Genomic DNA, 22,736 nt, shown 5'->3' with positions numbered 1-22,736 from the left:
ATAGCGGCCAAGGCCGCAGTCTCTCTTCCTCGGCCAGCTATTCAGTCGCTTCCTTTCACCGATCTTCGGAACGATTTATGTCGCCATGTTGCTCAATTATGGCATGCCCATTGGTCGGCACTTCCCTGTAATAAATTGCGGGAAGTGAAAGCCCTTCCTTGCGCTTGGACCTCTTCCTCCCGAACGCGTCGTCGGGAGGAGGTAATTTTAGCTAGACTCCGGATAGGACATTGTCGTTTTAGCCATCGACATCTTTTAAGCGGCGATCCTCCCCCACTCTGTCCCCACTGCTCTCAGCTGTGGACGGTAAGACACCTTTTAATTGAATGCCCCTATTTTAATCCGTTACGCTCCCGTCTACAGCTATCGCCTGATCTATCGTCGATTTTAGCAGATGACACGCGCTCCGCCGACCGCGTTCTACAGTTTATTAGTGACAGCGAAATGACGTCAGTCATTTGAAGCTTTTTTTGGGGACAATCACCCCCTTTCTGTAGTGGATTTTTAAGCAGTCTTCTATTTTTAGTTTCTCCAATTTTCTGACTTTGTTCCCATTGCTGCTGGTTTTAAATTTCGGTTTTTTACTGTCTTAAGTCACGGGCTGGGCGCTAATGACCATAGAAGTTTTGCGCCCTAAAACCACAACAAAAAAAAAAAAAAAAAAAAAAAAAAAACCCTGGACCATTTGACTTATCAAGAGGCTAAACGTAAATTTGAACCATTACACCCCACTCAGTTGATGTCAACATATGCTGCAGCTACATTACCATCGCCATCACAAGTACCTACTTTGGGAGCAAGGATCACCCAAACACAGGGGACATCAGTCCCCTGCCCCAAGCCGGAGAAGCAACGACCTCCTATCGCTCATCTCCTGCAGAAGAGGTCCCTTGGGACCCTCTATCCCAAGGTCTCCACTAATGCCACAGCGGGCACTCGCCAGTGGCTAAAGAAGCCAAAAGCTGCTGGATGGGAAGGTTCACATTCTTCCTCTGTGCCTGAAGCGGCTTCCGAGAAGTCCTTCCAGCAAACACCGAAAGAGAAGTGAGAGGTCAAACAAACAAATAAGACTGCTAAGAAAAAAACCCTACGGTGGCTTCAACACCAACACTACATACCAAATCTACACCTGTGGATGAGGTGGAGATCTCAGCATCTCCTGAGGACCTAGATGTCACTGACGCCTCATCCATAATAGGAATGGATACAAATGCTCAGACATTGGCAGCAGGTGACCCTGAGGCGTAACCTGCCTTCTTGCATGCTTCATACCTTCCCAGCATTACGATAACGTCGCCCTCCAGTGGAACGGCTGTGGTTTTTTCCACCACCTGGCTGAGCTACAGTAACTATTTGGCTTTACACATGCTTTCTGCATTGCCCTCCAGGAAACCTGGTTCCCAGTAATGCGGACCTCTGCGCTTTGTGGTTGCAGGGGATATTACAAGAACTGTAGTGACTATAATAGTGTCAGGTGGAGTTCGTGTCTGTCTCAAACTCAGTATGCAGTGAACCTGTGCCCCTTCAAACCGCTCTTGAAGCTGTGGCTGTCAGGATAAGGATGACACAGGAAATAACTGTCTGCAACGTGTATCTTACTCCAGATGGTGCAGTACACCTAAACGTTTCATACTTTGGAGATTTTAACGTTCATAACCCACTTGTGGGGTGGCACTGTGCTTACTGGCCAAGGTAGAGATGTCAAAACTTTTGTGTCTCACTGCCTCTTAAATACAAGGGCCCCCCACTCATTTCAGTGTGGCTCATGTCACTTACTCGGCCACTGATTTACCCCTCTGCATTCCAGGACTTATCCCATCTGTCCACTGGAGAACCCATGATGACTTGCGCAGTAGTGACCACTTCCCCATCGTCCTGTCACTCCCCCAGCACCATTCCCACAGACGTCTACCAAGATGGTTTTTAAACAAGGCAGACTGGAAAGCTTTCACCTCTGCTGTCACCATTGAAACTCCCCCACATGGTACCATCAATGTGTTAGTTGAGCAGGTCAGTAGAACGATTGTTTCTGTGGCAGAAAACATTACCCCTTGTTCTTTAGGGCGCCCCCAACGAAAGTCAGTACCTTTGTGGTCGCCGGAAATCGCTGAGGCTGCTAAAGAGCATCGAAGAGCTCTACAGCGACATAAGCAGCACCCTTTCCTAGAGCAACTAATAGCTTTTAAAGGGGTCCTGCCCACATTCACCAGCTTATAAAAAGACGGAAACAGGCGTGTTGGAAGAGGTACGTCTCAACCATTGGGTGCCATACATCACCTTCCCATGTCTGGACGAAGATCAGACGTGTTTGTGGGTACCACACCCCGACAGACGTTACTGGCATTAATGTCAATGGCGTGTTTCTACCAATCCAAAGGCAACTGCCGACCACTTTGCTGAGCACTATGGTTGAGCCTCTGCATCAGAGAACTATCCCCCATCATTCGCACCCTCAAATGGCGAATGGAAAGGAAAGCTCTTTAGTTCAATGAATGTCACATTGAACCTATAAAGCTCCATTTACAGAGTGGGAGTTCCTCGGCGTCTTTGCACATTGCCCTGACACATCTCCTGGGCCAGATCGGATCCACAGTCAGATGATCAAACATCTTTGTTCAACTACAAGTGATGTCTCCTCATCATCTTGAACTGGATCTGATGCGATTTCGTTTTTCCATCGCAATGGCATTCCAGTGTTCAATCCCAGTAAAAATCCACTTGATGTGGATAGCTATCACCCCATCAGCCCCACTAACATTATTTGTAAGCTGTTAGAACGTATGGTAAGTCAGCGGTTGTGTTGGGTCCTGGAGTCATGTGGCCTACTGGCTCCATGTAAGGGTGGTTTCTGCCAGGGTCACTGTACCACTGATAATCTAGTTTCCCTTGTCTGCCATCCAAACAGCCTTTTCCAGACGCCACACCTGGTTGCCATCTTTTTTGATTTACGAAGAGCTTAAGACATGGTCTGATGACATCATAACCTTGTCACATTATATGAGTGGGGTCTCCGGGCCCCGCTCCCGATTTTTACCCAAAATTTCCTATCACTCCATACGTTCCATGTTCAAGTTGGTGCCTCCCACAGTTTCCCTCATATCCAGGAGAATGGTGTCCTGCAGGGCTCTGTATTGTGTGTATCTGTATTTTTAGTGGCCATTAACTGTCTTGCAGCAGCTGTCAGGCCATTCGTCTCAGCTTCTGTGTATGCAGACGACTTCTGCATTTCGTACTAATCTTCCAATACTGGTGTTGCTGAACAGCGCCTACAGGGAACCATTCACAAGGCATAGTCATGGGCTATAGCCCCCGGCTTCCAGTTTTCAGCTGCTGCAAAGTCATGTGTCACGCACTTCTGTCTGCATCGTACTGTTCATCCGGAACCAGAACTTCACCTTAATCATGGTGTACTGACTATAATGGTGACATATCAATTCTTACAACTGGATTTTGATGCCCGATTGATGTGGCTTCCTCACCTTTGTCAGCTGAAGCTGAAGAGCTGGCAGCACCTCAATGCCCTCTGCTGCCTGAGCAACACCAACTGGGGTGCAGATCACTCTACGCTGCTGCAGCTATACGCAGCCCTTTTTCAATCCTGTCTTGACTACGGGAGTCTGGTTTATTGTTTTGCAGCACCCTCAGCATTATGTTTACTCGACCAAGTGTACTACTGTGATGATCGACTGGCAGCAGGAGGTTTCAGGATGAGTCCAGTGACCAGGCCAGAGTTCCTCTATTGAAGGTTAGGTGTGCCTAACTGCTCTCCAGTTACGTTGCACACACGCATAGTTCTCTTGAGCATCCGAATTACCATCTCCTTTTCCCATCCACGGCATTTCGTCTCCTGCATCGGGGGCCCATGTCAGGGCTTAAGATTGCGGTTCACATCCGATCTCTTCTGTCTCGAGTTCTTGCTTTTACCAACTATGCTGTAGGTCCATTCACGTACACCACCATGGTGTACACTGAGGCTGAATCTTTGCTGGTCATTTCACAGGGCCCTAAGGACTCAGTTAACCCTGCAGCTCTCTGCTGTCACTTCCTCTCGATTCTTGACATACACCGGAACCATGAAGTGGTTGGCACTGACAGCTCAGTGGATGATGGTCAAGTTGGCTTCGCATATGTTCATGGAGGACATATTGAACAGCACCCCTTACCAGACGGCTGCAGTGTTTGGACTGCAGAGTTTGGACTGCAGAGCTGGTGGCCATTTCTTATGCTCTTGAGCACATCCACTCATGCCCTGGTGAGTTGTTTCTTCTCTTGAGCAGCCTACAAGCTATCGACCAGTCGTACCCTCACTATCCTTTGGTAGCGACCATCCAGGAGTCCATCTGTGCCCTGGAATGATCCAGTCGATCCCTGTTGTTTGTGTGGACCTCATGCCACATTGGAATCTCAGGTAATGAACTTTCCAACAGGCTGGCCAAACAGGCTACATGGAAACCACTTCTGGAGATTGGAATCCCTGTGACTGACCTGTGATCATTATTACGCCACAAGGTTTTTCAGGTTTGGGAGATGGAATGGCATAATCTCAGTAATCACAACAAACTGCGTGCGGCTAACACCTACTCTGTCTCGATGACCCACCTCGGTGTCACTGTGGCTCTCATATGACTTGTCATGCACATCTTGAGGGACTGCCCACATCTAGCTGCACTGTGGCGGACTTTTAACATTCCCAGCACCCTACCTTCAGTATTGGGCAACAGTGCTTCAACAGCAGATTTAGTTCTTCTTTTTGTTCGTGAGGGGTATTTTATCGTACCATCTAGGGTGGGTGTCTAGCCTTCTCTCTGAGGTCGCCACCTTCCCTCCATTTTTACACTCCTGGAAATTGAAATAAGAACACCGTGAATTCATTGTCCCAGGAAGGGGAAACTTTATTGACACATTCCTGGGGTCAGATACATCACATGATCACACTGACAGAACCACAGGCACATAGACACAGGCAACAGAGCATGCACAATGTCGGCACTAGTACAGTGTATATCCACCTTTCGCAACAATGCAGGCTGCTATTCTCCCATGGAGACGATTGTAGAGATGCTGGATGTAGTCCTGTGGAACGGCTTGCCATGCCATTTCCACCTGGCGCCTCAGTTGGACCAGCGTTCGTGCTGGACGTGCAGACCGCGTGAGACGACGCTTCATCCAGTCCCAAACATGCTCAATGGGGGACAGATCCGGAGATCTTGCTGGCCAGGGTAGTCGACTTACACCTTCTAGAGCACGTTGGGTGGCACGGGATACATGCGGACGTGCATTGTCCTGTTGGAACAGCAAGTTCCCTTGCCGGTCTAGGAATGGTAGAACGATGGGTTCGATGACGGTTTGGATGTACCGTGCACTATTCAATGTCCCCTCGACGATCACCAGTGGTGTACGGCCAGTGTAGGAGATCGCTCCCCACACCATGATGCCGGGTGTTGGCCCTGTGTGCCTCGGTCGTATGCAGTCCTGATTGTGGCGCTCACCTGCACGGCACCAAACACGCATACGACCATCATTGGCACCAAGGCAGAAGCGACTCTCATCGCTGAAGACGACACGTCCCCATTCGTCCCTCCATTGACATCTGTCGCGACACCACTGGAGGCGGGCTGCACGATGTTGGGGCGTGAGCGGAAGACGGCCTAACGGTGTGCGGGACCGTAGCCCAGCTTCATGGAGACGGTTGCGAATGGTCCTCGCCGATACCCCAGGAGCAACAGTGTCCCTAATTTGCTGGGAAGTGGCGGTGCGGTCCCCTACGGCACTGCGTAGGATCCTACGGTCTTGGCGTGCATCTGTGCGTCGCTGCGGTCCAGTCCCAGGTCGACGGGCACGTGCACCTTCCGCCGACCACTGGCGACAACATCGATGTACTGTGGAGACCTCACGCCCCATGTGTTGAGCAATTCAGCGGTACGTCCACCCGGCCTCCCGCATGCCCACTATACGCCCTCGCTCAAAGTCCGTCAACTGCACATATGGTTCACGTCCACGCTGTCGCGGAATGCTACCAGTGTTAAAGACTGCGATGGAGCTCCGTATGCCACGGCAAACTGGCTGACACTGACGGCAGCGGTGGACAAATGCTGCGCAGCTAGCGCCATTCGACGGCCAACACTGCGGTTCCTGGTGTGTCCGCTGTGCCGTGCGTGTGATCATTGCTTGTACAGCCCTCTCGCAGTGTCCAGAGCAAGTATGGTGGGTCTGACACACCGGTGTCAATGTGTTCTTTTTTCCATTTCCAGGAGTGTATTTCTGTTGCTCTTTCTATGCATTTATTTGTCTTTTTGGTCGTCTTTTCCCTACATGTGTTCATCTCGCCTTGTCTTTTTGGGGTGAAAATTTTAATGTGTTGCAGAGTGGCTGGCTCATCCTCTTTTATTATTGTGATCAGCTGACCCAGACCATATGCTATGTGGTTTTAATACCTACTTCTGCTTTTCCTTCTGGTATGTTTTCCCCATTTTTTTTTTGTTCCATTTGTTTTATTTTTAGGTGTGGTGTTGGGTGTTTTTGTACCTTGAGCCTTGTGTGTCAGGAGACAGGGCCTGACGACTCTGCAGTTTGGTCCCAACCAACCACTCAACTTTGCTCTTCATAATATTGTTACATTCCATCCAAGGTTTTCCATTACTTGATTCTCTACTTGCAGGACATTAGTGCTGTAGGTGATCCAACATTGAATTTTGGGCCATAATTCTAATATTTTGCAGTTATGACCAACTGAAAGAAGAGCTTTTAAAGATAGGCATTCTCAAGTTGTCTGTTACTCCATTCCACTGGAGCCACATACTGCCTGAGCAACAAGTACTTTACTGTTGAGTAGGTAAAGTGTTGGTGAATTACTGGTTTTTTTTGTTGCTTTTATGTTTCGTTCATTGTGTAAGTGTGTGGTTTCTAACCTGTTACTGGAGACAGAGATCTCCTACTACAAATATTCTTGTGTTGCAGTTCACAAATGCAGTGTAAATGAATGAAGGTCATGTTATAGTAGTAGTATAGGTGTCACTCTGTTTTTTTTTTTTTTAAATTTACAGATGGTGCTGTTAAAGTACATTTTGTAGGAGATGCACTGTTGTTAACATAATTGGCATGATCAAAATGTAAATAAAAAATAGGTAACTTAATTTCATAATAATTCTGAAGTTGGCTAGGTTACTTATTGTCATTCATCTTGTGTGTATATGTAGCTCCAGAATATGGATACAGTAATATTGTTAAAATACAGGGTGTACATAAAGTCAATTATATTTACTGCACAGCAACTCAGCATTGTACAGATATCATACATATTGCAATTTGAAAAGAAACTCTGAATTTTTTTTTTTTACAAACACTCGATATGCGAACCATGAGTGACCCAATGGACATCAGTACGGTAATAAAATTCTTGCCATATCCATCCCAGCATGTCTCTCGTATGCACTCCACTCTTACTGGAATGTACACTTTTCTTTGCTGGGCATAAGGAACCTGTCATAACGAATTTGTTGTGTCAGTGATAAATAGCCTTCCTTCTTGGTGGCTTCTTACTGTAATTGGTTCTAAACATCTGTTGAAGATCTATAGCATACTTGTTTCTGTCAAACTTCAACACACAGAAAGGTCGCTCCATACCTGAACTTGCAGTGCTTGCAAGTAGTGCTATCATTGGCAAATTACCAAACTACACTGTGCTGGTATACATCAAAAAACGTTTTGGGGTTCCTCTTCAAAATGACACATGTATGACATCTGTAAAATGTTTGGTTCTTGTGTAATAAATAATTGAAAGCTTTCCGGGACTTTATGTACTCCATGTAATACACTACTGTTTCTAGAAAGTAACACATTCAGATGCAGTGGTCTGCACCATGCCACGATAAGAGGACTGTAGAACAGTAGAAACATAATGTGATTTAATTGGCAGAGAGGTTGTCTGCACATAGGCCCAGTATTGCCCTCTTTTGTGTGATAGGACAGTTCAGTATTACACAGCACTGGATGCAGAGATTTCATATGAAATAGCAACATGTAATCAAGTGCCACTATTCCTTGTCAGTTTCACAAGGTGAAATAGGTGTAGGTGTGTGTGTGTGTGTGTGTGTGTGTGTGTGTGTGTGTGTGTGTGTGTGTGTGTGTGTGTGTGTGTGTGTGTGTGTGTGTGTATGTAAATGGTGCAGAATTATTGGTCATTCTGTCACATTGTGGCTCACATGAGGCAAGCTGCATCAACAGTGAGGCAGATGTGGAATCAGTGGAGACTAGATACTGGAGGACACAATGTGACCACAGTGTGAGATGACCACAATCTTGTCTGCTTGCTAGGTGTTACAAGTATTGCATAGTTTAGGAAGGTAATGCTTACAGTAAGTGGTCCAAAAAGGGCAAATAATGCACAGAAAAGGAAAATTAATTTCGAGTAATTGGCAGGATATTAAGAGAGAAAGACTACATGATGGCAGATTGGAACAGAAATCACAAAAGGTAGGGTAGTTCCTGTGAAACAGCCACCAATGCAAGTGAGTGGAATAATGCTGGATTGGTTTCTTTGGTTTTGTAAAAGGACATACGTTTATTGAATAACATGTGTCCTGAATGACAGCATATGTGCCCTGTAGAGTACATGGCTGTAACAACATACATTATGTGCATCTTCCGACAATATTATAGTAAAAGTAAGTAACATAGATAAAACTAACTACAGTTCTGTCTTTATCATTGATGAAAAAGTTGAATACACACTGCTGTATTATTAAAAGACAATGTGGGGTATGATACTTCAGTTGAATATTGGGTTGTAATATTGACAGCACGATTCAGGACCGTGTACGCAATACTGAATTGTGTACAAAAGGGGGATTCTAGGACATTTAAGTATGAAAATTAAGTTAAAACTGTACAAAGAATACCATGCCTTGATGCACAATGAAGTCAATTAACTTAATAAACTCCATGTAAATAGGTGTGCCAGGCAGATGAAAGGAAGTTAAGACAGACAGTACTTCATTGAAACAAGCTACTTTCAAATATGAAGTCCAGTCAAAAGAAGTGTGTCAGAAAACATTGCTTGGCATATTCTGTATCACCCGAAATGAAAGCTCTCTCTTCAACATAAACTGGAAAGTGGAATTACAACTCCTGAAGGTGGTTGAGGAAAGTATTTGTGTAGGCCACATGCCATAACAAATGATGACAAGTCTCAGATCAGGAACTCAGTTTGAGTTTCTCAAAGTAGGAATAAATCTTCAAAAGAATGTCTGTTCCACAGTCTAAATCTGTCCAGAATTTGTCGCTTGTTTACGATTGCAGCTTCAGGTGAGATACAAATGCACAACATGAAACTTAGGTCAATTGTCATGCAAAAGCAGACTGAGCATACAGACTGTTAAAAAAACAACACAGAAATGGCTACAAAAGAAAAACAATAAGTATGTTACATGTGTTGACATACAACAGGTTCTACTTTGTCATACATTGGCACATTCCATGGTGTTGTGCCAGAGACAGCTGACATTGTGTAATTTCATGGTTCGTGACTTTGGTACTTAACTAACACAGTAAATTTAGGGGATGGATCTGATGCAAGATTTGGTTCAGCAAAATAGTTTCTGGTCTGATTAAATTTGTTATGCTTCAAGAAGGTATGGAATGCAAACTAATTATATGGCCTGACCACCTTGTTGGGCAGAACAATAACTGGAGAATTTTAGCACTTCATTTCTATCTGGTCAACTGCAAGTACTATGTAGAAAAACAAAAGGTTTTTATGTTAGAGGATTAGTTTCCTACATTTTGACAGGAACTTAGCAGTGATTGAGAAAAGAAAGCATCAAAAGTTATGGCTCCTTTAGAATGGAAGCATGTCATAGCTTAGGCATCTGTAGAGCCTTCAAAACTGACCATTCAGGAGATGATGGAAGACTTCAAGGGCATAGGATCTGTGGAGCTGGTTATCAAAACACCACATGCTTTGAAAATTATTGGTGTGCTCTGGTTGAAGTTATGCCTTGAGGCATAAGGATGCTTCATCCATGTGGAAGACATTTCATTTTGAAACATGGGTGTGAACATGAAGTAAAAGAAATTCTGTTGCGTTTTGCTTTTTGGTTGCTCTACAATGGATACTGAAACTTGTAAGGAGCAGACAAGTGATCTATTGGATGTGATCTATTGGATGTGACGAAATACATGGAATCAAAATACAGGCATTTTATAAAAACATTGTCTACCATCTGGTAATGTGCCAGCTTTGGGTCTCAACTTGATAACAAACTCATGTTCTATTATTTTAAGACCAAAGTAATTAGTTTACAATAAAAATCAGTTTGATCTGCAGTAATGCTGTATATCAGTTGCTATACACTGTTTTTCTGTTACAATATTTATTTATTTTCTAAAACCTACCCTTAGTGCAATTTTAAAAAGCACAAGCAGTTATTTTCAACAGTCGGCATCTGCAAACAACACATATCTGCTATTACATTATTATTAATGGTTTTGTCGATTTCCTTAAAACTCCGAAATGTGCCCTACAGCACTATTCGTGCACATGCTTTATTTTGCTATGATTGTGTGCATCTGTCAGGTGAGACAGATAGAGAATATGGTTGATTGGTGCCTTCTTCCGATAACTAGGACACTTTCATGGGCTCAGACACTTATGGTATGTTGCTGTTAAGGAAGGAACAAGTTCATTTTAATTTGAGTGGTATTGTACAGTCATCTCATATGGTCCAGGTGCCTTTTTTTCTATTAAGTGGTTACATAGTAGAAAATCAACAGTTATTGATCATCTCAAAATCTGTCATTTTGATGTTTATGCTAGTACTGAAAGGAGGAACTCCATTACAATATTCCATGGTAAAATAACTTTCGAAGCTCAAATTGAATTTTTTTGGCCTTGTATCCGGTACATTCAGTTTGTGTGCCAGTAGGGTCACTGATGATGATTTCAGTCCATCTACTGAGACTGAGAGCTTACTCCTTAATGAGAAATTTTATTCAAGATTGAAACGTTAATGTTTTGAAATTGGCCCTATGTCGCCTTGAGTTTCAGGCTAGTGGCCAAATCTGATGTTGGGATGTACCTCTACAGTCCCATGCATGGGTCAAGGCCATCCACCACTGAGTATCTACCCTGTTAAAACCACTAGATTTTGTCAGTCAAGCAACGTCTAAAAGTATGAAGTTAGGCATATACTGCAATAGTTAATGTATACTTAAGCAAGTTGTTTAAATGGAATTTAAATGCAATGAAAACTAAATAAGGCAATATAAACACAGTGGCAAAGTTAAACTGAATGTTGTATACTGTCAATGTAAGACACAAAAGTAGAAATAGCCATACTCGAAATCATTAAATTGAATTATATAGGTTCACATAGCAAGGCTGAACTCTTCAGACTGAATATAATGCAGTTTAATTATGTGAATAATTAAGAATATTTGACAGATTCTCCAGTTACATAAGCTACTTTGAAATAAGAACTAAAATCTAAGTTCCAACTTTGGGTTAATATAAGTTTATCTTTGATGCTGTGTCACTATCTATCAAAGGTCAGCACAAAACAAAACTATCAGTTCCACAAAGTGGAAGTTCTTCATTCACAAAGACATACCACAATTGAATGTAATGAGAAAATGTGAAAATCCTCAAGTTTTGCTCTGTCATATCGTCCATACAATTTTAGATAACTGAAGTGACACAATTGGTTGGCTGCCCAGTGGCTTCAGTTTAACTGCTGTCAAAACCTATGTAGACTTAACAGAAACTGTTCACCAGCCCAGACTGTGAGAAACACAAATATATTACCAAATACTGTGAGGCACAGCAGCACTGCTTATTTAAAACCTCAAGAAACCATACAATGCTAGTCAGCTTCAAAGCATATTACAAAAGTAAATTGAAATAACAGTGATTAAAAGTACTTTGTTTTTGTTGAAACTAAACAACTTGAAATAAGAACCTTCCCATGCTGTTCACTTTGAGGCTTACCAAACATTCTAAGATTAATTTTACATTAAATATCAGTGAAAACATGGTACACTGCCATCACATGCAACTGTTAAAAATAAGCAAATCCAAGTAAATATTTCTGTACAGACAAGTTTGTCATTTCAGATGAGATCATAATTTTATGCTGATGTACATGGTGCTTTAGGTTCCTATGTAGCACATACGAAGTTTAAATTACAACCAGTTGAACTGGACTCATCTTGATCTCACTGCATAATAGTAAATTTGTAAAAAAAATACCTAAACACAAATTCACTAAGAATGATTTATTTGGTTTGATTTTGGCAGGGAGGCTTTAACAGCTTGGATCTAACCTGACACTGCCCGCACTAAAATAGTTTGTGCGGTATTGCTCCCTGTGCATCTAGTAAAGCCAACCAGTGTCCTTAGATAGTGCAAGGAGTCCCTTTACCAGTTCTTTGTTAGACACAATTTCTCCACTTCTAGTTGCCCCAAAATTTCTCTCTCTCTTGCTGTGCAGTGACATGAATTAGATGATTAGGTGTGATGCATTTTCTTCACTCCCATCACAGATGCTACATTTAGGGTCTTCTTCTGTTGTACCCATGGTATGTAGGTGTTTTTTGAAATTCTCATGGCTGGTCATCAGCCCAATCTTAAGTTTAATCTCTTTCCCATTCAAGCTCTAGGATTATAGAGCTTATTTTAAAACATGGCTTTGGCAACATTACCTTACCATGTTTTGCTTATAGACCTTGGTCCAGTATTCTGTGTACTGTCGTGTAAGCCAGTTCTGTAGTTCTAGTTTGGTCATAGTCGTGGTGACTGTAAGGACAGGTTAGGGTCCACTGAATGGAGTCTTTGCCCCCATCCTGGCCAGTCTTTCGGCTTGTTCATTGCCACCAATCCCTGAGTGGCCAGTGACCCACATTAGGTTTACCCTGTTGCTTCCCCTAGCTGCCAATGATTTCAAGGCTGCCTGGCTGAATAGATATAGAGGCTACAGTCCTTGTAGCACCTATGTATATTCTCCACACATGCCCTGATTTCAGTAATTTCAGCTTGGAATACCAAGGCCAGTTTTCCTAGAGAGATGATGCCCCCCAGTCTTTGCTGAATCCCATACACCACAACCCCAGCACCTTGGTCTGATTTCTATCCATATGGTGTCGAACTGGTTTTTCCCACTGCTCCCTACTTCCATTTACTATATTGTAAGGCTTGTTGAAGCAGCAAGGAGTTGTTATATAGTCAGCCGGCATTTCCCCAGCCATTCCCATATTTGCCTCACTCACTATTTTAGTGTGTGTGTGTGTGTGTCTAGATATACCAACGAGATCCAGTTTTAACCAGTTTTGAGTCTGTATGCACCAGCTGCTGCTTTCATCTAAACCCAAAGGTGTAGTGGAGGCATGTTCAGCATGGCTTCCATCCCAGCAGTTGGTGTGCTACTAATTCTCCCTGTTATGGGTAACCAGGCCAGTCTGTGCACCTTAGCAAGATACTTAGCTGCAACCTGATGATCTACCTTCTTCCACGACAATACGGCCCCGTAGGAGATCCTAAGTCAAACCATCATGGTGTATATCCAGTGCATGCCTCAGGGTCTTAGGACCCAGTTTTTGCCATAAGCCCTGTTGGTACTCACTAGTGTACAATTCGCCTTGGAGCAGATGATCTTAATCTGAGAGATTCATGTTATTTATGCTTAGATATTTCACTATCCTCTTTACAGGTAAGGTTTCATTGAAAAGCTTTACATTCCGACTTAAGTATTGGATATGATTCTTTGTGATTGATACAACAGTCTTCTTTGGATTAACCCGTAGGTCCTGTTTAATGCACCAGTCTTGCACAATGTCAAGCACTCCTTGTGCCAAGTATTACAATGACAAGGTCATCTGATTATCCTTAAAAACATTGACTGGAATTTAGTTCCTAAATGAGTTCATTCACCACTAGATTCCATAATATGGTGGACAAAAATCCTCCTGGTGGACAATCTTTAGTGGCGTTCATCACCATCATTTCATTCATCATTGTTGCCTCTACCCTTCTTCCACTAAGTGTGGCCCTAGTTCACCCAGATATAGTGGTCAGTAGATCATGTACCTCTGCTGCCCTTACCATGGAATCGAAGGTTGAATTACTAAAAGCCCCCTTGTTGTCCTGGAAGATGCAGAGGGCTATTTCTTGAAAGCAAAGTGCTTTCTCCACCCTCCCAGCAAATTGACGGAGAATGGTCTCACATGGTTTACCTGGTTGATGTGTGTGTTGGTTTATATGTAGAGGAGCCCTAGTTAGCCTCCTTTCTCCAACATGTACATTAACCAGACTGATTGGTCTCATATCCTTGGCCTTGGTATGATCAATTCTCCCTGAATTTGGAATAAAGACAACCTTCACTGCCCTCCAGGCATTGGGAATGACTCCCACTGCTAGGCTAACCCTGAATAACCTGCTGAGGACTCATAAGATTCTCTCCTGCTTGTTTCAAGAGAGCTGGAAAGATTCCATCTGGAGCAGGTAACTTGACCACTTAGAATGTTCCCGCCGCCCATTGGATTTTTCTGAAATTGACACACTCCTTGGCTGATTCCCCATCCTCTCTTTGAGTGCCTGAGAACCATTGTCTTTCAGGGATCATGTTCTGATCTACATTATTGGCCAGAGCATATTGAGGAAAGTAAGTTTTGCGGAGCAGTTCCAGTCTCTCGTGTGCTGTCTTTGTATGTTCTCCTCCTCCTTCCTCAATATACCTTCTGGATTACTTGGTACTCTAGTGAGGATTTTGTGAAGCCTGGCTTGAGATAAGCACCTCCACATGCTGGTAACTTTAGAACCTTATGAAATATTCTGAGATAAATATTACATTAAATATCAGTGAAAACATGATTAACTGCCATCATATGCAACTGTTACAGTAAGTAAATACAAGGAAATATTTCTATACAGGCAAATGTGTCATATCAGGTGAGATCGTAATTTCCTGCTCATTTACATGGTGCTTTAGGTTACTATGTAGCACATACCAAGTTTGAATTACAACCAGTTGAAGTGGACATATCTTGATCACACTGCATAATAGTTAATTTGTCAAAGTACTTAAGACACATTCACTAAGGATAAAGGTAAGGGTGTAGTGTAAAATATGCTGTCTTTTTGTGTATGGAAGTGTGGAGTATATTTAGCTCCGGTCAAATTGAGAAGTTTTAGTCAAATTTTAGATACCCTGGATCCAGTTGAGTTCCAGACGAAATATGTATTCACTGTACAGTTTGATGTATTGTTTGTGCTTGTGGCAGTTTTGGCTTACCAGTAGTACAATTTAGCATTATTGTAATCAGTGTTTATAAAAATTTATTAATGAAAAAACTAGTCAGAGCTATATTTAACTCCTGAAGTTGAGATGCATAATTTGATATAGTAGTGTTGAATTCAATTTTAGTGTTTTTCTATGTAATATTTGTAAATAATATTTTATAGCTGGAAAGTGACAAATTAGCAGTTGGCTATGAATGTGATTTTTTGAGAGAACAGTCAGCAGAGTTAGAATATTTGATTTGTTGAATCCTTTGTTTATTGCTGTTCCTCACTTATTTTGACCACATTCATCTTTTGGTCGTCAGTAAGTTTATGAGTATATTTAAATCTGTGACCAAAACTCTACTTGATATCATGGCATTGACCTTGGAAAAGTCCTAAAATTCCTAAAAGATACAGTGCAAAAGTTGTATGAATGTGAATTTAAATACTGCCTTACAGTCATCAGCTTATTCGCACAGAAAAGTAGTCCCAATGGATAGCAGGTTATTGGCATTTATCTTGGCTTGGGAGGAACATAGTTCACCAGAGCAAAATATTAAATGTATATTTGTTACTGTTTCAATGTTAAATGAGAAATGTTCAGTGTCAATCAGTTGGATTTAGATCCAGGCTATGGCTTAGCACTCAAAAAGTTTGTTTTTGGTCTGAAAGGAATTTTTTAGAAAATAATCAGAGGTGTGTTTTGAATCATTGACCTGCTGAAATATCCAATTATGTGACATATTCTTTCTCCTACATGGAATCATATTCTTTTCTAAAATGTGACTACAGGAAACATCCCCACACCATGACACTTCCACTACCAAGCTTAGTGATCTATACCTCATCCTTGTTTTGCCCCTTCAGCTTTTTTGTTATGTATATAGGGCAAGTAACTATTGCCACCTAGAATAACTGCGAAAGTATTAGAGTAGCTGAAACGTTTGTGGGACAAATGTTACATGGGGCAACGGGGGTCATAATATGACGTTAGTGTTTTGTTGCTAAATGGGTTTGCATCAGATATGAAGGTCAACTTAGTTTTTCTTCTTCATTTTTAATGGGATGCTATAGTTTAGTACTCATTTTCTGATAGCGGCTATCAGGAGGAATCAAATCGTGCATTACAGTAAGGTCTGTGAAGGTCAAAGGAGGTCAAGAAGGTGGCATGAATGTCCACTTACAGATGATGTTCGAAGTGATGACCATTCAGTGCCGTGCTGCGACCATCTTATCATGCATTGAGTGGTATTCCTTATCACACTGGCACTTATCGAAGCACACAATTCTCTCTCATAACTCGTGCAAATAGTAAATATTCGTCAAATAGGCCATATCCATCTAACATGTCATTGATGTGTAAACGCCATTCGACGGTTTTGCAATACAACACTAACAGGAACAGAAAGACTAGTATCATCAAATCAAGTGAATGTGAATGATGTAGTCCTTTGAAGAATGTTGATATGCTTCTCATTTACAGAGAGGACCAACAAAATTCAGTGAAAGCTGGTACTGTTTTACTGCGGTTAGAGATTCTAGCACTAGTTTGCACCAATTGCAAGAGCATTTGGTATGAGCCAGAGTACTGTTGTTTGTGTTCTGCATCACCATAAATATCATCCGTGCAATATCAGGCTTCACCAAGAATTAACTGGTACAGATTGTATGCATCGCATTAAATTCTGCTGATGGCTTAACTTCAGATTGAGGGTGGACACATTTATTAATTTATTTAGTGACGAGGCTTCATTCGTGAACCATGGAAATACTAATTTGCATAATATGGATTATTTGGCAACTGAAAATCTATGTTTATTGTTGCAAGTTACACACCAAAAACTGGTCAGTGATGGTATAGTGTGGGATTCTGGAAGACATAATTACAGGTTTCTATTTCATCAAAGGCAGTCTTAGTAGTAGGAAGTACACCAATTTCCTGCAAGAAACATTAGGTCTGTTATTGGAAGAAATAATTTTTGGAACAAGGAACAGAATGTGGTATCAATACAGTGGGTGTCTGGCACATTTTTCGCTGATGGCTAGAAGTGAGTTGCAGAGAGAATTCCCAAATCATTGGACATGGAGGTGATTTCGTGGCCGGCTGGTTTGCCAGATTTGATGCCTCTGGATTATTTCTTGTGGGTATTCATAAAAGACATTGTTTATAAAGACATTCCAACTACACCTGAAAATACACGAGAGATAATTGTCGGCGCATGTGCTTCAATATGTGCCAAGGTGATACGGAATACCACTGAATCCATGATAAGAGGATCGCAGCACTACATTGATACCAGTGATCATCACTTTGAACACCTTTTGTAAATGGACGTTAATGCCACCTTCATTGACCTTCAAAGACCTTACTGTTACTCATCATTGGATTTGTCTCCATAGCCACTATCAGAAAATATGTAACAAATTATAGCATCCCATTAAAAGAAAAAGTTGAACTTTATATCTCTGAAGCAACAAAAAACCGCCATATTATGGCCCCTGTTGTATCATGCAACTTTTTTCCCACAAACTTCTCAACTCCTACCATACTTCAAGAGTTATTCTTGGTGACAATTCTTACTGAATCATCCAGTATACTGGGCACCATCAGAAAATAAATATGTTAAATTAATTTTTGTCACTTCATGAAATCTTAGACTTCTCTTTGGCATTCCAAGTTCGAGGTTTCCTTGCAAACTCTAACCTGTCCTTATTTTTTGAATTTATGAGTGGGTTTATGTCATTTATCATGTAAATCATCTGTTACTTAGTGACTTTTTACAGTAGATGTGCATTGGCTCAGTCCATTATGTTGCTTCCTGTCATCCCTGACTTGTTGAGATGTTTTTCACTTGGAGCAGCAGCTGATTGCTTACAAATCATTCTGTCCTTCCTCCTTGCTCTTCAAGGATGTTCTGACCTTGGCTTACTGGTTACTGTTATTTCCTGTTCTGTGCACACTACTTAGTGGTTGTGATATGCCATAGTCTCTAGCAGTGCTAGATTGATACCTCCCAATCTTGAAGTCATGCAAAACAGCTTGTCTCACATCAAGCAAGTGTTTCGTTTTGCTACACTTTTAGTTCTCTAAAGTAAACAACCACTGAGTGAATACATGAGTCATAGTAGTTAATGAATACCGTGCCATCAAGGCAGGCTACATACTTTTGAGCTAAAGAAATACGTACTTACATTGTTGTATGATCTTGCTCTTTCACTAGATATGTAACCCCAGCAGCATGAAGATCTCGATTGAGTGACACATACATATTGCTCTTTTTTGACTGCATGCAAGCAGTTCTGACAGCATAACACAACAGCAAAACATTTCTGAGCACTGCTGTAGCATAACAAAACACTCCAAATGCTGTTCCCTGCATATTTGCAGACTCTCTTTGACCTCATTGCTGTAATGTGTTTGCAGTACATATACAATTTCTGCGCTTTATTGAGTTGGTACTAGAAATGTGGAACAATATTTTTTTTTCCCTTCTCAGTTACAGGCCAGCTAAGGCTTTACATTTCTTTATGCTACTCTTTCATCAGTACGCTTTCTTGTTTCCACTCACTTGACATCCAGTTTCTGTCTTGTCTTTTTGGAACTATTTTGCTGTGGAGAATTTTATCAACTCAATTCTGTTTCTGTATTTGGTTTTAAATTTATTGCTTATTTATACAAGTTTCATGTAGGTCTTGGTGCAGTTCTGTAAGCCAATGAGTTCTTTTCTTAAGTTTTTAGTACTGTTGCACAGTTTTTGTTTTTAGTATGATAAGATTCATTAGCCTTCTTTGCCAAATTTTGTCTCCAGTTATTTTCCCAGATATTTATCTATACTTCTGTGTTGTTCCCGAATTTAAATGATTGTACTGGTGCCCTTTTTCCTAATATCTTTCCTTTTTTCATAATTTTCACTATCGTTTGTTGATTCTAAAATTAGTGTTTGTGATGCAGATGCGTAGCCTGGCCAAATGACTGCCTTGCAAGTCTGAGGTTCTGCAATTTTGGAGAAAGAATTTTTACTGTAAACATCTTCTGTTAACAGAAATTCAAAGACCATCTTTCATAGACTACCTTCTGTGGCTCCATTTTCCTCACCATTTGGCTACATGACTTCTCATAGGTCGTTAAATTTGTCTTCCCCTGATACTCCCATACTTACTATTTGATTGGGATATTGCAGTCCTGTTGTTACCCACTACTGCTTCTTACCAGGGGAGACAAGTAGTCATGCTTCTCCTACTGCCTCTCTCTCTCTCTCTCTCTCTCTCTCTCTCTCTCTCTCTCTCTCTCTCTCTCTGTTTTGTGCTTTCTCTACACCATGAGTATTGCTTAATTATGTACAAAAGTTGAACAGACAATTTTGACACCCAGTTTTCTAACCAAGTAGTATCCAACTTCTGGTATTGGATTCTGACAACTGCTCCATCTGTTGAATGTTCACTTTCCTAGTATGGTCTGAAAGAAGAATGGCGTTAGTCCTTTGCCTTGGCTGAAGTCTGTCCTTGTCTCAAATGAGGCTGTAGTTCATCAAGACGATTCGCGTTGTCTTCTGTCTTTCAGATTCTTTAAGAATTTTGAATAAAAGCAGTCTTGCTTCATAGTCATAAGCCTTCTAAAAGTTTACAGATGTATTCCAATAGTATTTTGCTCATTCAGTCCTTTATTGATTTGCACTTCAGAGGACCGTCCTGTCCTAAGCTATCTATATCTCCTATTTTGGAATTGTTAGTGTTGTTTTCTCCTTGAACTTTTCGTGGAATTTCTTTTAATCTTCTGTGAACATGGCTATCTGCTATTACAGGCCAGGAATCTTACTTTTATGATTCGGTAATAATAGTCAATTTCAACAGGTATCTTTGTCCAACTCTGGAAATCATCACCTTTTTGGAATTGTGCTTTGTTGTTGGAACATAAGCTAACTGATATTCTCAAATCATATTATTGTTGTCCTCATATCTTTATACTGGTGTATGTGGGTTTGTGGGTGGGGTGTTATCTGCCAACAATTTAGCTAAATGTCTTTTTCTTACCATTTTTCCTTTTTTCTTACACACACAGTCAGGCAGACATAAATAGAAACATTTTCTCCCTGGACGGTTATGGAATATATGTATTCAAAATTAATTTGGCAGCTGTACAGTTCTCAAGTGGTAGCCCAGTGTGACGTCTGAATCCTTTTGAGGTACTACTTTCCTTGTGTTAACCATGTTCACAAATTCCATATTCATCACAAGACAGGAGTCTTCGTAATATGTATGTTCAGACAATGGTAGTACTTCATGTACTAATTAATGTCAATCATGTCATACTGCATGTCTTAATATCCACTCCCCAAGCACTAGGTGTGACATTTAATAACTTCGATGTAGTTCATAGTAAGATGTCACTGGAGAATGGCATAAGTCAAAATTCCAGCTGTGAATAAATACGGGTAATAGCAGTTAAGGCAGAAAATGTTCTCCTCTCCACCCTGTGCCAGTCTGAGGATAAAAATTTAATAAAATTTTTATGTTTTCCTCTAGCACTTCATCAGATTCTTCTCAACATTGTTCTCAGGACTGTTTTGCTTTCTGCATTATTCTTGTTACCCTGATTTATTGGTACATGACCATTAATTTTTGTGTACTTCTCATTTAAATATTGAATTATTGCAGGGAGCGAGTCTTTCTGGAGGTAATGAAAAATTTGGTACTGACTGCAAAATAGATTTGGCATTTATGAATGCAGAGCCTAGTTCTGGAGTAGTTTCATGAATTTCTTCCCTGTGTTCTCTGTGAAAAATGTATAGTTCTCTGAATGTGGTATTTTTTCCTGTGTGAACATGCAATTTTGTAATGCCAATTTTAACTTGTTGTCCATTTACAATGTCTGAAAGTATTTTGAGTCTGCCAATATTTATTAATGTTTGTATATTTAATGGTCCATGTGTGTATGTAGTTCTGGATGTGAACTTATGGTTGGGTTTAGAAGTCACTCCTCACCTCTGCAAGTTGGTCTGTGCTGCCCAGTGCACAAAGGCCCAATTGTGTCACTTGTGATGATAGATTCATCTGTCACTTTTCATAATGAAAAAAAGTGAACGAAAATTTTACACAAGTAGTAGGTACATGGCAGATTAAAGATGTTTGTGGTCAATTTTCTTCGTGAAGTGTCTAGTAGGAAGTATGGCTACAACCGAATTACTGGCTTGTGTAGATATTTACAGCATTGAAGACAAAGTGGGAAAATGGAGAGTGAATTCTTACTAACATTCTGTTTCATTAACTGCAACTGTTTATCATGTCCTCTTTAATGATATTTTCAAGCCTCACTTACAGCATTTTGTGGACCACTCACATGTTGGTGGGCATTAATAGAATTATATTTATTTACTGTCTCATCAGTTGTAAATCACAGGCCATTTCTTCAAATATTTCAGGTGGAAACCTCAACAGGATATGCATCTGATAGTACAAGGTAAGTTTTCATAATTCACTGCAGAACATTTTGAGAAATATAAATTTTTATTACTTGTGAAAGTACTTAAGGTATAAAATGCACTACTGTAATTATTCAATACTACCGATAAGCAACAACATTACAAGGCAGTATGGTCAGTAATGTTCTCTGCAACAACCATTATGTGACTGTTCCTAGATAAATAGAGCAAATGTTTAACATCTGTACAGGAAAATAAAAGTTCAGGTGGTATGTCAGCAGCTGTAGTGTGCTTAATGCACATCACCACATGAAAATCACTGAAATTCAACAGATTCATCTCGATGCACACAGGCTAATGTCATACTGCAGTAGAACAAGTAAGAAGTAAGGGTGAGTGGCTGTATATCCAAAAATTGGAGCTGATTCCCACCTTTCAGATTAATGCATATGGTGTTGAACAGCTCTTTCAATGCTGTACCACAGTGGTGCTCAGGAAACACACAAGCTTTTAGTGGTGACAGTTTATGGGCCACCATCAAGAAGAACTGTAAGTAGCTGGTGCTAGTTTCACTAAGGTTGTGAAGACTTAACTGGTGAATCCTGATTCTCTTTGTTTCTCCTTTGTCCTGATGTTCCCTGAAGGCTGACCCATTCATTAAGCACATTACAGGTGAGAAGGTAATGATTAATTCCCAGCTCTGAGTCAACAGGTAGGTTTCACACATACCCTCTGATACAGGCCAGGCCCAAACAGGGGTGACTGCCTAAGCTGTTACCTTCCCAAATGCCAATTGGTCCCTCTGTCAGGAGTTTGGGAGGTGTGACCTGACGAGTGAAGTCATTTATGGTGAGTGAATCCTCCTTTGAGAGGACCCCCAATTGGAAGGAGCATACCATTGGAGATGTTGGCAATCATGGGTTATTATTTAGCAATGACTCAATCACCATCTTAGTTCGTGTCTACTAAATGTCCTCACAGTATCATGTACCAGAGGTGGTCAGTCCTTTTCTATGGTTAATGCATGCATTCTGAAAGTTGCTGTA

At 41.2% G+C, this 22,736-nt stretch overlaps 1 protein-coding gene across 10 annotated transcripts in view; it reads left to right on the top strand.

The window, feature by feature from the left end:
• The window catches only part of LOC126159801 (zinc finger protein 728-like), a 226,872-nt gene that overhangs the window by 59,146 nt on the left and 144,990 nt on the right, over nt 1–22,736 (top strand). For 7 of the 10 annotated variants that reach the window (XM_049916587.1, XM_049916585.1, XM_049916581.1 and 4 more), the window contains one exon: nt 21,691–21,728. The exons of 2 other annotated variants lie outside the window; for them this stretch is intronic. In XM_049916587.1, the coding sequence (XP_049772544.1) occupies nt 21,691–21,728 (38 nt within the window). Of the gene's footprint in view, nt 1–11,044; nt 11,139–21,690; nt 21,729–22,736 lie in introns of those variants that run through there. One more of the 10 variants, XM_049916589.1, reaches the window with a different exon arrangement.

The sequence above is a fragment of the Schistocerca cancellata genome, unplaced genomic scaffold (assembly GCF_023864275.1).
Source record: "Schistocerca cancellata isolate TAMUIC-IGC-003103 unplaced genomic scaffold, iqSchCanc2.1 HiC_scaffold_1147, whole genome shotgun sequence".
Taxonomy (NCBI): domain Eukaryota; kingdom Metazoa; phylum Arthropoda; class Insecta; order Orthoptera; family Acrididae; genus Schistocerca; species Schistocerca cancellata.
This window is presented reverse-complemented; position numbering and strand designations above follow the sequence as displayed.